At 38.7% G+C, this 15,125-nt stretch overlaps 2 protein-coding genes across 2 annotated transcripts in view; both read left to right on the top strand.

The window, feature by feature from the left end:
• Window positions 1-15,125, top strand: part of LOC144646969 (uncharacterized) — a 77,115-nt gene that overhangs the window by 51,264 nt on the left and 10,726 nt on the right. The window contains exon 12 of the mRNA XM_078506691.1: window positions 10,416-14,621. Within this exon, the coding sequence (XP_078362817.1) occupies window positions 10,416-14,621 (4,206 nt within the window). The remainder of the gene's footprint in view (window positions 1-10,415; window positions 14,622-15,125) is intronic.
• Window positions 1-15,125, top strand: part of LOC144646971 (uncharacterized) — a 165,333-nt gene that overhangs the window by 8,498 nt on the left and 141,710 nt on the right. Inside the window, exons 5-8 of the mRNA XM_078506693.1 lie at window positions 1,343-1,410; window positions 1,834-1,926; window positions 2,478-2,589; window positions 3,141-3,302. Coding sequence (XP_078362819.1) covers window positions 1,343-1,410; window positions 1,834-1,926; window positions 2,478-2,589; window positions 3,141-3,302 — 435 coding nt within the window. The remainder of the gene's footprint in view (window positions 1-1,342; window positions 1,411-1,833; window positions 1,927-2,477; window positions 2,590-3,140; window positions 3,303-15,125) is intronic.

Here is a 15,125-nt window from a genome sequence, read left to right on the forward strand (position 1 = left end):
TTTAAGGCGTGATTTCGTCATAGGTAGAGTTGTAGCAGGGGCTTTAGCTCTTTGGCTGAGCGAGAGGTGCCCTGCTACCTTCCCGGATCTTTATATCAAGTGGACCAAAACAAAACCAAAGAACATGTTGACTCATTCGCTTACAATAAGAACTCCAGGTTATTACAAAAAGAGCAATAATTATTATGTAGCCAAAAGTGCTTCGATAACTCAGTTACGCAAGCTAAACAAATAGAGAAAACTCTAAGGATATTACCTCATTTTTCTGTGTCATACTCAGCTATACTCATAGATAAGTTCCATTTTATGAGAATGGGAGCTGTTATTGGACCACAAGAAAGCAAACAAATTTGCACTGCTGTGCCAGTTTGTCCTTAGCCTGTTCCAGGCTCTCGGTTTGTGGGAGAGAGCGAAAACGCGGCGCGAGCGAGAAAAATAATGAGGCCTTCGTCCCCTCTCGTTTTTTCCTCGCTCACTCGCGTTTTCGCTTTCTCCTTCAACTACCGAGTGCCTGGAACAGGCTAGTTTGTCCTTGGAAAATGTTTGGAAGATCATCTATTTCTCTCAATCTCCGTGGGCAAACATGAGCGCTGGTTCGCACATGTTATACAAGTAACACTTCTTTTGTGCAATGATAGAGTGATCCATTAGTGTCGCTTAAAAGAAAAGGTCTGCATAGGGAAATGCAAATGCCCTTTACTGTCGAGGCTTGTCACGGTTTAAGAATTACATGTATACATGAAGGGACTAGGAGTATTCCCAATGCTAACTGCATTGGTTGGGATGCTAGTTCATCACCAGGCTACACTCCAGCATTAATTTCAAAGGTTCCCATTTACACATTTGGCTAGAGAGACCCCCCATGGTGAAATGATCGTGCGACGTTTGTTAAAAACACCAAATTTGGCACATTGGTAATATTCGATGAGCTGATCGATTTCAGATATTGGCCCATCCGGAATTCTGTCAAGGGGGACACCTTTTGAACCAAGGGGGTGGAGGTAGGCAACATTTAAGCTTTATGGCAAAATTTACTGTATCCTTTCAGTTAGAAGCACCAAATTTGGCACAGTTATAGAATTTGATGAGCTAATTATTTCAGATATTGGCCCATCCGGAATTCCATCAAGGGGGGGGGGGGGGGGCACCTTTTGGACCCAGTGGGTGAGGCTTGGTATTATTTGAGCTTTTTCCAGGGTATTCGCTTCCATCGACCACCGGACGGGAAACGAAGACCCTGGAAAGATCCAATTTAAAGTACGAAACTTTACTTTTTGCCGGGATCCTTGATTTTCTACCGTGTTAAAATGTCCTGATCTTTTACATTGTTTTTTTTTTTCAGGAGCGAGTGCTTGTGTTGAGTTGAAGCAGTTTGAAGAAGCCATCACGTGGTGTGATAAGGGATTAGCTGTATCCTTGGCAATAAGCTATGGACCTCCGGCCACGACTTTTCAGGGACAACAACCTAAACAAATTATCTTATGCCTACCTTGGGGTCACAATGAAAAGCAAAAAACCTCGTCAGTTTTATACTGTTTTTTTTTTTATACGAAATCTGTAGAGCTAAGGCAGGGTCCAAATATCTCAAATAGGTGACATGACCTGAGCGAGATCTTTCTGTTTTGTTGCGTTAGCTATCTTGTATTTCCGATGACGTTTTTGATGATTTCTTCAGTGACCACCCGCTTTGCTCGTCAACCTCGCCTCAGGAGCAGCTCTGCTTTCAAAGTTGATGGGAGATGCCTTGAGGACGAGGTTGTTCGATCGTCACACCATTTGTCACGGGCAGAGCTCGTCTATTTTGTAAATGTTATGTGTCTTAACTCAAAGAAGATTGACAAAAATAACAAGACCTTGTTAGGATTAAAAGCCAGGTCTGTCAATGAGCTGAAGAAAGTTCCTGAAAGCCATTTTTTAAAATGCACGGTAAGACTAAGCTCTGATATTAAAGTACCTATGGCAGATTTTTTTTTTTTTATTTTCCTGTTCGAATCTACATTGGGTCCTGATATGAAAAGCGAAAAAAAATTCCCGTAATGATTTTTCTTCACCGCGTTTTTGCCGTTTTAAAACGTGAAATTTTACTTCCGGTCGGGTCAAATAATGCGCCAAGAGGAGAACTGGGTTGCTACGTGTCACCGGCAACACATTACCCTGGGTGCCAGAGGTTTTTCTTGCGCGGTTTCCGGTGTCGGTCATGTCGCAGCCTCCAGCTTTAATAAATTTTAACGTGTTTAAATAAAGGATTTGATGATGATGATGATGATGATGATGATGATGACGATGATGATGATAATGATGACGATGATGATGACGATGATGATGATAATGATGACGATGATGACAAATTGTTCATGATTTGATATTTTTTTAAACCTTTTTTAAACCTTTTTTCCACTGGGGTGCAGAGATTTTTTTACCAAAAACCAACGACACAATCAAGCAACTTTTTGGGAACTTTTTTTATCTTATTACAGGATGAAGACACAAAAGACGACACTAAAACAGCCCAAAAGAATGCTGTGAATGAAAGCGAGGTCACAGCATCTGTTGATATAGCATTGGAGTACGATGATGACAACTTAAGAGGTAAAAAAATTAAAAGGTAAATAAAAAATACAGGCAAAATAATTGCGATAAAATGTGTATGTCGTAAAACACAATTGTGTGTGTAGTATCGTAGCGCTGTACATTCACAGGACGAGCAGTATTTTTGCGATCCCGTAGGACGTGGCAAACTACCGATGACGCAAAAATTTGCCGCGCGAGTGAAACTACACAATAAAATGTTTGAATAAGATAATTATCATCTATTATATCTTTCCCCATTTTGTTTTCGCCTGGCCAGAATGATTAAAAAGACCACAGGTAATTTGTTAAACCGGCAACCTAGAGCACAAATATGGTATACTGATAATTTGTGCTCGTTTCACGCGATATTTCAAATTTTTCTAAGTAGAAGTTGGGCAATAAAAATAATTGTCTATTCTTATTCTTTTTTCACTCTAAACATTTGAAAATAGAAATTTTCAACATGCTATAAAACGGGACCATCTTCATATAAATAAACAAATTATATTTTTATAATTAACAAATTATTATATAACAAATTATATTTTAAACATTTTGTTTTTCATTAGAAAAAGCAGAGATCTACAAGAATAAAGGGAATTACGAGTACAGTAAAAAGAATTTAAGCAATGCTATTCACTTCTACACGGAAGGAATTAAAGTGAACTGCAAGGATGACGAACTAAATGCCAAACTGTACAGTAACAGGGCCATAGCACATTTGCATTTGGGTAAGAGTAGTAAGAGAGTTTTCTGTGATTGTCGGTCGATCCTTGCACCTTAGTGATATGTTTCTTTATTTGAGCAATAATCTGCAATGTCTATGTTTTTTAGTGGGTCTTTTTTCTTTCACCATTTAGATGCTAAGATCACTCAAGACATGTTATATATACATCAAATATGTTCGGTGCAAGTCGTGATAACAGCAATTTTATGGGTTGAGATATGCCCCAGGGGGGAGAACTGGGGGTTTCAGTGACGGGGATGATCGAATCAAGACCCCAGAAATCCCAACCCCCCAAATACCCCTAGACCAAAAATTTAACTCCCGCAAAAATACCATGCTGAATTTCTGACCGTTAAATTTCCAGAGGGTGAAATGATATAACACAAAGCAAAACTTTAAAAATTTAACTCTCTTGCTTGTTTATTCATCATACCGTCTGAATTGATCTGTTCCTCATTTGGTGGTCATTTTTACAATACTAGAGACATCCGTCGTCGTTAACTATTAAATAACAGCAAAACACGTTTGTTTATACTTTATTCGCAGAACTACGTAGTCAAGGCACTACCACGAATCTTAAGATTGTTTTTAATACACAAAAAATCCTTCTTCTTAAAACAAGCCACTCAAACAAAATATTTGCCAAATTTTAGCTGAAATTTTCCTACCCAAAAAAATCCAGGAATCGAAAATTTCAAACCCAAGAATCCTTTGATCATCCCTGTCACATGAAATCCCGAGTCCTTGCCACCCCCTGGGATATATGCAGCAGTATGATAAGCCATTGTTTTATGTTTGCGACACCGAATATATTTACACCTACATTATCAAAACATTGAGTAAAATAAACGAAAGGAGATGTCTTCTCACTTTTTTGGCTCTATTTCCCAACAGTGAAAAACCATTCATACGTTACTGCTCTGTCAGTTTCATTATACATATTCTTTCTAATTGTATTATATCAGGGAATTATGAAAATTCACTAAGAGATGCAAAAGCTGCCACTGACTTACAACCATCTTTCCTTAAAGCAATTGAGAGAGGTAAGCTGTTGACTACGCGCATGTGCAGAGTTGTTTTGGAGACCAGATAGAGTTGCTTCCTCATATCTTGTTTGGTCAGAAATAATTAACTGGCAAAATTAAGAGCTAAAACTTAAGGGTTTAGCACGGCTTGTAATACCAATTCTAAATACAATCGGCTTTTTCCTTTTTTTAAGCCAGTAATGGTATGCTTGAGGACAAGTATTTAAAGTCGCTCCGTGTGTACTTCTTCAAAACAAATTACAAGCCGCTACGACAAGGCGTTTGTTCGGTGAACAAACAGCGAATTTGGAAGAGTGGGAATGCGAAGTAGTTTTCCAATTTAATATGGCGAAAATACATGACGCTGTCTCATTGATTAATTTATATTTTGTCGCAGCGATTAATCGCAGACGTGTACACACGCTGCGACAACGCTGCTATTGCTCATTTTGTCGCTGCGATGTGTCGCACGAATTCGTGCAACTCATCGCAGCAAAAAAAATTCTGTCGCAGCGACTTGTTTGTCGCAAGAATGCACCATGTCACACGAGGCGACATGTCGCCGCGACGTGTCGCTTAGTGTGTGCCGACCTTTAGTGAGCCATTTGATGATCGCCTGTGTATAGATAGCTGCTTGCTCAGAATATTTGATAACAAAAGTGCATCAGTGGTCTAGTTAACCTGTTAAACTGTGTAATAAAAAAAAACATAGCAATGAAAAATGAACATCATGCAACATAAACATGTGTGTAGAAGTTTTTTACTAAGTTAAAGCACACTTATTTTACTTGTTATTATAGGAGCGAGTGCCTGTTTAAAGCTGAATCGTTTTGAAGAGGCCATCAAATGGTGTGAAAAGGGATTAGCCGTATCCTTTACAAGCAAATTTTGTTTCTCTTTCTATTTGCAAGCTCAATTTTCATCGCCGTTGGTTGCAACCCTTAAATTCGCTGTTGGTTAGCCATGGCCAAATGAATAGGTAAAAGAGTGCTAATTGGTAGTCTTTCCTTTCGTGCAAGACTTGTTCCTTCACGGTAGTAAAACAAATTAAAATTAAATTAAAAAATGGATTAAGCAGCCAACTGCAAACCAGGCATTCTGAAGGAACTAAATCTGCCAGTTTTGCCGCTTTGTTGTCGAAGATTTAAGAATGGACTACAGCGGCCAACTGCAAACCAGGCTTTCTAAAGGAACTAAATCTGCCAGTTTTGCCACTTTGTGGTCGAAGATTTATAGACTTCTTTGTTTACTTGCGCAAATTACATTAAGGTGGAATTTCTGAACTCGAAAAAGATTGACGAGAATAACAAGAAGCTGTTGGAGTTAAGGATCAGGTCTGTTAAAGACCAAAGCAAGCAGCAGAAACCAGAAAGAGACAGCATAGAAAAGAAGTTAGAAGGTCACACGTAGAAAAGAAGAAGAAGGAAAAAGGCAAGGTAAGGTTGTTGGAAAGTGCTGGTTTTTCGTAGTTTTAGTTTTCCATACGTTTCTAACGGTAAGGGTGAGTTAAGGTGTCTCGATAATATTTTTTTTTTCTAGACCAATTTTCAATTGGCCTTTCAAAAGCCTTCCCTGACTCAAATTTATATTAAAATTACACCAGATAAAGGTTTTAGATTAAAATTTGATTTCACGTGTTATTAAGGTAATCGATATTTCCATGGCATCGATAAACAAAAAAACAGCCAAATCAGTAAAACCTGATTTTGCGTGAATCAGATTTCCCATTAAAAACTATTACCAGCATCTTAAACTATGATGTACTGCAAAAAAAAATTATTAAAGAATAAAATATTCTGTATGTTTGATTTCGAATAACTCACAAAAAATGTTTCAAATTGTCCTTTTTACATAATGATAATAAGAGGACCAAGACACAAACACGACGCAGAAGAAGTAATCTCAAATAACGCCAAAATGTGTATTAATGTTATCTTTTGGGGCCGTGATAGTTTTGTTGAGTTTCCTCAACGCGATTTCGAGAATTTTTTTTTTCTTGTGACCACTCTTTTTGTAACTTTTAGGAAATTTTCGGTTTTTAGCGCGTTTAAAAAAAATCTTTAAAACGACTCGATAGATTTTCTTTAAACTTTCAACACGCATACTCAATTGTGCAAACAATTTAGTTGCAAAGTTTTAGTATCATTGATTCACTGGAACGCTCTCAAATTTAACGATAAAGGAGGCCTTCGAACGGACGAAAATATTGCGTTACAATTCACGGTTTATTTTATCATGCTAAAATATCCAAATTAATGTGCACTTCATTGCTTCATGAGAAATACATTTTTTCGACCCACTTTTATGCATATTTCCTTCCTATATATTTTTTCTGCTGTTTTCGAACATACCGGCTGCTAAGTCTCTAAAACGCGAAAGAGCTTAGATAGACGAAATAAATCCAAAAAAAAATGTCATGACGCGAATGTGGAAAGCATCGACGCCAGAGAAAATGTTGTAGAAATGTTATATCATTGCAAGCTTTGCCCAACTCCAAATCGATGAAAGAAAAAAAATAACCAAGGCTGGCATCGGATTTAATCGATTAAGATTCTTTTTTACGGTTCAAAGGGACCATTAGAAAGAGAAGACAGGACTGTCGACAATGAATCCCAAAGCTCCACCACGAGTAACAAAGAACAGAAAGGTGCTGGAAAAAATTTCTTAGTTTCTCCAGGAGAAAAAGCAGAAAATGATGGAAATACAGAATACTCTAAATACTGCGGGCAGCAAGAATGCCGGTATGGGTATTTGGGTATTACTTTAACTGGTTTGCTGTTAAAATCAACTACGATCGATAGCGACAACAAAATAAGAGCATGCCATTCCGTGACAGTTTGATAACTAAATTAGATCTTGTTTGTTGAATCAAAACTTACGTTTACGACAGGAAACAAATACTCCAGGTGTACTACACTCTAAAAACGTCCCGAAAAAGTTGGTTTTTTATTTGATTCGTTTATTACTCCGTTTATTACTTTTCTATTTATGACTATTGAGCGTGTTAAATGGAGACATGACGTTTTTAAGAAAAAAAAAAAAACAAAAGTATCATGTTACGAAAGTAGATAAACAAGGGTGTCATGTTACATACCTTTAAAAGAAAAACAAGGGTTTCATTTTACAGTGTTTGACAAAAAAGGCAAAAGTATCGCGTTACAAATTAAGAGGTAACAGAATAAGAACGTGTCATTTCGTGACATTTTGATAATTATCAAGAAGCACCATGAATGTGTGAATGTGGCTATTGCATTGGAACTGGTAACACTGGAGCTAGTTATTGGCCTTTATTCCGCCTCTATGCAATATGTACATAGTAAAAAGCCCAATCCTCACTATGAATGGCAGATATATTTAATCAAAACACAGCAAAATCCATGTAGCAATAACACCTAAGATAAAAAACAGTGAAAAACATCTCTGGATTTACTACTGGAAGACCCTTCAATTCAAATTCATCACTGGCAAACCACTGTGTCAACTCTACTTCCAAGACTCCACTTGTACTGTATCAAGATTTTTGGACTTATTGAACTTACTTGCATCACAAATTGTACAGATAGTGCAAACAACTATCAGCTCATTTAAATTTAACAATAGTAAATCAAGATACTATATCAACTTTACTTCCTGAAAAGTAGTACTTCCCTCCGTGTTTTACCTCTAAATAATATTAAGTTTTTGGACTTACTGGACAAAGCTTACGTTACAGATTGTACAGTGAGTACAGACAACTATCAGCTACATTTAAACAAGAGGCAATCTAGATACATTATTTCAAGACATTATTTTTCTGCCAAAGTTGAGGAAGTTTCCTTGCTGTCTAGTACAGTTACAAAATATGTTGCATTCAATTGTCAAAAGTAGTGATAAAAGACATCTTATTAGAACTGTACAAATTAAATGCCAATTTGGTGATCAAAGCAGCTTATTAGTTGCCTTTTATTAATTAACATTGGTTAAAAACTAACCTTACCTTAGAATGCACAACTAAAAACACCTCCGGAAAACAACGTACTGTATTTTTAAATTTTATTAACCTGACGAACCCATTTTCCCCCTTTATAGCAAATGACTCAGTGTCTCAACTTTCGACTTACAGCGAGGAGCCCAAAAGGTGACCACCTTTAATGTATTCACTTTCTTCCTTGCAGATTTTATCCAATCAGAAGCCCTTCTTAGCTTCTGATTGGAAAACGACTGCATGAAAGAATGTAAATTTATTAAAAATTGTTCCAACATTTTGGCTCCTTGCTGTAAATCACACTTTAATCGACGATATCAATTTCGGCGTTTAATTACTTGGATATCTGCTTTTGGACTCACATTCTCACTCAATAGACACTTTTGGCTTTGCCAGTGTAAATTGCCCATTTCAAATCATATGATGTCCCCAGAGAACTTGCTTTTAACTATCTGAACACCGAGAGAATTTGTTTGAATTTGAAAGAAGTGATTCTCAAGAGTCACATAGTCTGAAATGGGACAACCAAACGAAGCCCCAAAGGTCTATTCTCAGTTCTTTGTCTGGAATTTTTAACATACTGACTTGCTTTACTGGAACGTCCTCGCCTTAGTATGCATTGCATACCAATTATTGTTTATCGTTCTCATGGAAATATCGATTGCCCGAGTCTGGGAGGACTGCTGAACGACCATTTGAAAATGTTAGGGATAGTCCAGGAAAAACTGCATCGAGACACCTTTTAAGGTGTCAATTAAAATTGGTGTCACCAATTAAAATTGGTGCAATTTTTAGAATATGGCTAATTAAAGGTCAAATGAACCGAAATTTCAAAATGCCATTTTAACCAACCAAACACTAAAACTAACCATTTTTTTGTAAAATAAATTATTATTTAGTAAAATAGCTTTCCGAGCCTTAAAGCGCGAATTACAGCAAAAAAAATATTCGAAAGCTTCACAACGTTTCTTGAATTACCGCGCACTGAAATGGAAGGGATGGGACGAGTTTGTGACGTCATAATTGGTGTTTTTGGAGACGACCGCAAACCGATTCCGCTTATATCCAGGAATGAACGTAAGTATCGGTAAATAAGTACTTCATGTTTGACTGTGTTATTTGACATCTCCATATTACTTCATATTTGACAGAATTGTGTGTGTTCTGGTGAACTTTTATTAATGAGCACGCTTTGTGATGCTTGTCGTGCGGAACGTGCATCTCATTAGCGTTAAATCCTGGACATATCTGACCGATTCCGCAGATCGCACTGGTTGCCAAAGTTTGAGACAAAAGAGCGATTTCACAAACTTCGATTCTTACCTGCTAATGAGAATCGTTAAATGCCAATGAGAAAGAACAATAAAGATTCCTGATTTGCTTTCATGCCAGCGTGCATACTACCTACGTCTCACGGGATACGCAAATCGACAGCAAACAAAACTTGAACTTTCTTGTGCTATTTTGGAGCTGTCTTGAAGCAAATATTATAAATGTAATTTCCAACATTTGTTAATCTACCAGGTTAATGCATCACAATAAGAAAAGAGTAAACAGGAAAAGCGAAGCAGACCTTTAATATGGTTTTTCTATTGGATTACGGGCTCATTAACTATTTTTTATGCCTACGGTCAGTGAATTCAGATATTTTAATAAAGGGCAAAGTAAATTACCGGGGAGCTCCGCTTTTAGGCTTGGCTAAATCTATTTAATATAAATAAATAGAAAGGTTGTCAATTGTTTTGACTGTTTATTTATCGGGGATTTGTACAAGTTCAATTTGCGTCCAGCAGTCGACGGCTTACAGTTCGAGTGTTCGTCAAATCACTGAAAAACAGTGATGAACAATTCTAGTATTAGTTCCTGAAGGTACAGCAAAACGAAACAAAACAGGACTGAGACACTTATCTCTAATTCGGGATAAATCAACGACGGACGTAACAATGGTTCGTATAACTATACGAAACTATGCGAAACTAGACTGTGCGAAACACTAAACTACAATTTTTGAAATATGAAAAATAAATCAGTGTCGAGGCGTGGCCCTTTAGGCTGCACGGGGGCACACCACATTACTTAAGTTAAGTTCTCGCAGTTTTCTTTGTTAACAAATATTTCCTTCTTTCAGATCGGTGATTTGAAAAGTCCCAATGCCAAAAGATTGGTTGACAAAGCGGAAGAAGCACTTTTGTGTGGCAATCTTGGAAAGGCTTTTCTAAGTTTCGGTGATTTCAGAAAAGCCATAGACTACTACGAATTGGATCTTAAAATCGCCAAACAAGTAGGAGACAAGGCCGGCGAAGGAAGTGCCTATGGCAATCTTGGAAATGCTCTTCTAAGTCTCGGTGATTTCAGAAAAGCCATAGACTACTACGAATTGGATCTTAAAATCGCCAAAGAAGTAGGAGACAAGGCCGGCGAAGGACGTACCTATGGCAATCTTGGAATTGCTTTTCGTAATCTCGGTGATTTCAGAAAAGCCATAGACTACTACGAATTGCATCTTAAAATCGCCAAAGAAGTAGGAGACAAGGCCGGCGAAGGAAGTGCTTATGGTAATCTTGGAAATGCTTTTCTAAATCTCGGTGATTTCAGAAAAGCCATAGACTACAACGAATTGTGTCTTAAAATTGCCAAAGAAGTAGGAGACAAGGCCGGCGAAGGACGTACCTATGGCAATCTTGGAAATGCTCTTCGAAGTCTCGGTGATTTCAGAAAAGCCATAGACTACTTCGAATTGCATCTTAAAATCGCCAAAGAAGTAGGAGACAAGGCCGGCGAAGGAAGTGCCTATGGCAATCTTGGAAATGCTTTTTGTAATCTCGGTGATTTCAGAAAAGCCATAAACTACTACGAATTGTGTCTTAAAATTGCCAAAGAAGTAGGAGACAAGGCCGGCGAAGGAAGTGCCTATGGCAATTTTGGAAATGCTCTTCTAAGTCTCGGAGATTTCAGAAAAGCCATAGACTACTACGAATTGGATCTTAAAATCGCCAAACAAGTAGGAGACAAGGCCGGCGAAGGAAGTACCTATGGCAATCTTGGAAATGCTTTTCATAATCTCGGTGATTTCAGAAAAGCCATAGACTACTACGAATTGCATCTTAAAATCGCCAAAGAAGTAGGAGACAAGGCCGGCGAAGGAATTGCCTATGGCAATCTTGGAAATGCGTTTCGAAATCTCGGTGATTTCAGAAAAGCCATAGACTACTACGAATTGGGTCTTAAAATCGCCAAAGAAGTAGGAGACAAGGCCGGCGAAGGATGTGCCTATGGTAATCTTGGAAATGCTTTTCTAAGTCTCGGTGATTTCAGAAAAGCCATAGACTACAACGAATTGTGTCTTAAAATTGCCAAAGAAGTAGGAGACAAGGCCGGCGAAGGACGTACCTATGGCAATCTTGGAAATGCTCTTCGAAGTCTCGGTGATTTCAGAAAAGCCATAGACTACTTCGAATTGCATCTTAAAATCGCCAAAGAAGTAGGAGACAAGGCCGGCGAAGGAAGTGCCTATGGCAATCTTGCAAATGCTTTTCTAAGTCTCGGTGATTTCAGAAAAGCCATAGACTACTGCGAATTGCATCTTAAAATCGCCAAAGAAGTAGGAGACAAGGCCGGCGAAGGAAGTGCCTATGGCAATCTTGGAAATGCGTTTCTAAATCTCGGTGATTTCAGAAAAGCTATAGACTACTACGAATTGCATCTTAAAATCGCCAAAGAAGTAGGAGACAAGGCCGGCGAAGGACGTGCCTATGGCAATCTTGGAAATGCTTTTCTAAATCTCGGTGATTTCAGAAAAGCCATAGACTACTACGAATTGTGTCTTAAAATTGCCAAAGAAGTAGGAGACAAGGCCGGCGAAGGACGTACCTATGGCAATCTTGGAAAGGCTCTTCTAAGTCTCGGTGATTTCAGAAAAGCCATAGACTACTTCGAATTGCATCTTAAAATCGCCAAAGAAGTAGGAGACAAGGCCGGCGAAGGACGTGCCTATGGCAATCTTGGAAATGCTCTTCTAAGTCTCGGTGATTTCAGAAAAGCCATAGACTACTACGAATTGCATCTTAAAATCGCCAAAGAAGTAGGAGACAAGGCCGGCGAAGGAAGTGCCTATGGCAATCTTGGAAATGCTTATCTAAGTTTCGGTGATTTCAGAAAAGCCATAGACTACTACGAATTGGATCTTAAAATCGCCAAAGAAGTAGGAGACAAGGCCGGCGAAGGAAGTGCCTATGGCAATCTTGGAATTGCTTTTCGTAATCTCGGTGATTTCAGAAAAGCCATAGACTACTACGAATTGCATCTTAAAATCGCCAAAGAAGTAGGAGACACGGCTGGCGAAGGAAGTGCCTATGGCAATCTTGGAAATGCTTTTCTAAGTCTCGGTGATTTCAGAAAAGCCATAGACTACTACGAATTGCATCTTAAAATCGCCAAAGAAGTAGGAGACAAGGCCGGCGAAGGAAGTGCCTATGGTAATCTTGGAATTGCTTTTCATAATCTCGGTGATTTCAGAAAAGCCATAGACTACTACGAATTGCATCTTAAAATCGCCAAAGAAGTAGGAGACAAGGCCGGTAAAGGAAGTGCCTATGGCAATGTTGGAAATGCTTTTCTAAGTCTCGGTGATTTCAGAAAAGCCATAGACTACTACGAATTGCATCTTAAAATCGCCAAAGAAGTAGGAGACAAGGCCGGCGAAGGAAGTGCCTATGGCAATCTTGGAATGGCTTTTCATAATCTCGGTGATTTCAGAAAAGCCATAGACTACTACGAATTGCATCTTAAAATCACCAAAGAAGTAGGAAACAAGGCCGGGGAGGCCGTATCCTATCACAATCTAGGTTTCAGCTTCGAATCACAAGGTTTCTTATCCAAAGCCTTAGAATATTACGACCGTAGCGTAAGATTATTCAACCATGTGAGAAGCCTTCTTCAAAGTAATGATGAGTGGAAAATTGGCTATAGAAATAAAGTTGACAATACATACACTGGTTTATGGAGAGTACTGCTAAAGCAAGGCAATATGGTTGAAGCTTTGCTTGCTGCTGAGAAAGGACGAGCCCAAGGTCTTACTGATCTTATGTTATTCCAATTTGGCATTAGAGAAAGTCAGTCCGTGTCACAGGAAGAAGACGAAGAGCAATATCTTCAACTGAAACGCTCTATTCCATCAAGTACAGTTTTTCAGGCATTTGACAGTGCAAAGATCCATCTCTGGGTTCTTTCAAAGGAAGGACCTGTTCGTGTAAGAGCGAAAGAAATTGGCGAGACCCATTCTGTATTAAATGTTGCCACCGCCTTTTTTCAGTTGTTGATAAAAAATGCATTTAGAAAAATTCGCTTTTGCGCTGAGGTAAGATGCGAAAATCGTTCTTTGGATGCATTAAGAGAAAATCGTCACAAAGCGGATGACAATTCCGACAGGGAAAACTCTCAACCCTTCGACCTACAAGAGATTTCTTTGAGCACCTTGTACAATATCTTGATTCAGCCGATTGCCGATCTGGTTCAAGGTGATGAGCTTATCATTGTCCCACATGGACCACTGTGGCTAGCTCCTTATGCTGCATTGATGGATGCGGATTCTAAATACCTGTGCGAGTTGTTTAGAATCCGGTTGATTCCTTCGTTGACAAGCTTGAAGCTGATTGCCTACTGCCCAGAAGACTACCATAGTAGGAGTGGTGCGTTACTTGTGGGCGATCCATGGGTAGAAGAAGTTACCAACATCAAGGGTGAAAAATTCCTGGATCCTCTTCCGTTCGCAAGAAAGGAGGTAGAAATGATCGGAAAGATAATCAACGTGGCGCCTCTGATTGGAAAGAAAGCAACGAAACGCGAAGTGTTAAAAGGACTCAGTTCAGTTGCTTTAGTTCATATTGCAGCACATGGTCGCATGGAAACTGGTGAAATTGCTCTAGCACCGGAATCAAAGCAAGCATCTCGAATCCCAACGAAGGAAGAAGATTACATTTTGAACATGTCAGATGTTCTGAGTGTTAAAGTGCGAGCAAGACTGGTTGTCCTTAGTTGCTGTCACAGTGGTCGAGGAGAAATCAAGTCGGAAGGCGTGGTCGGTATTGCTCGTGCCTTTATGGGTGCTGGTGCTCGTTCTGTTCTGGTGTCACTATGGGCGATCGATGATGAAGCCACGATGGAGTTTATGAGAAGTTTCTACCATCACCTTTTGGAAGGAAGAAGTGCAAGCGAGTCTCTGAACCGGGCCATGAAACATCTCAGGGAATCAGACAAGTACAGTGATGTAAAGTACTGGGCGCCTTTTGTACTTATTGGAGATGACGTCACTCTAGACTTTTATCGGAAGAAATGAGTAAGTAAAAATAGTTTATTTCACAATCAAGAGAAACCGTATATTTTCCAAACAACTTTGCTACTTATTTATTTTCAAATTTAGTCATATGTGTATGTTGTTTACTTAAATGAGGAGATTAAAGCTTTCGCTTTTATGCCAAATAGCAACCCACCAATATTCCAGACTTCCACCCCATCTCATCCATTGCATGTAAAGCTGTGTGAATTTCGAGACATTCAAAGATATGAAAAATAAACACATTTCAAACGAGCAAAAGGGGTTTCTGATTAAAGTTATCTGTTTGTTTTTTCAATTATTGCTCGTTTTTAGCTTATTCATGCTAGATTGCGAATGACCGTGATCGATAAGCCGAAAAGTTTTCACGTAGGGGACTCAAAACTGGTTCATTTAAAACGTGCTGACACGCGCAATTGTAAACGGGAATAATTAAATTTCTCACAGCTCAGACATGCACTATTTCATGGCTACAATACTTTTCGAAAGGTTTTTTGGCCTTATCTT

The sequence above is a fragment of the Oculina patagonica genome, chromosome 3, assembly GCF_052425735.1.
Source record: "Oculina patagonica isolate OP01 chromosome 3, crgOcupat, whole genome shotgun sequence".
Classification (NCBI taxonomy): Eukaryota; Metazoa; Cnidaria; class Anthozoa; order Scleractinia; family Oculinidae; genus Oculina; species Oculina patagonica.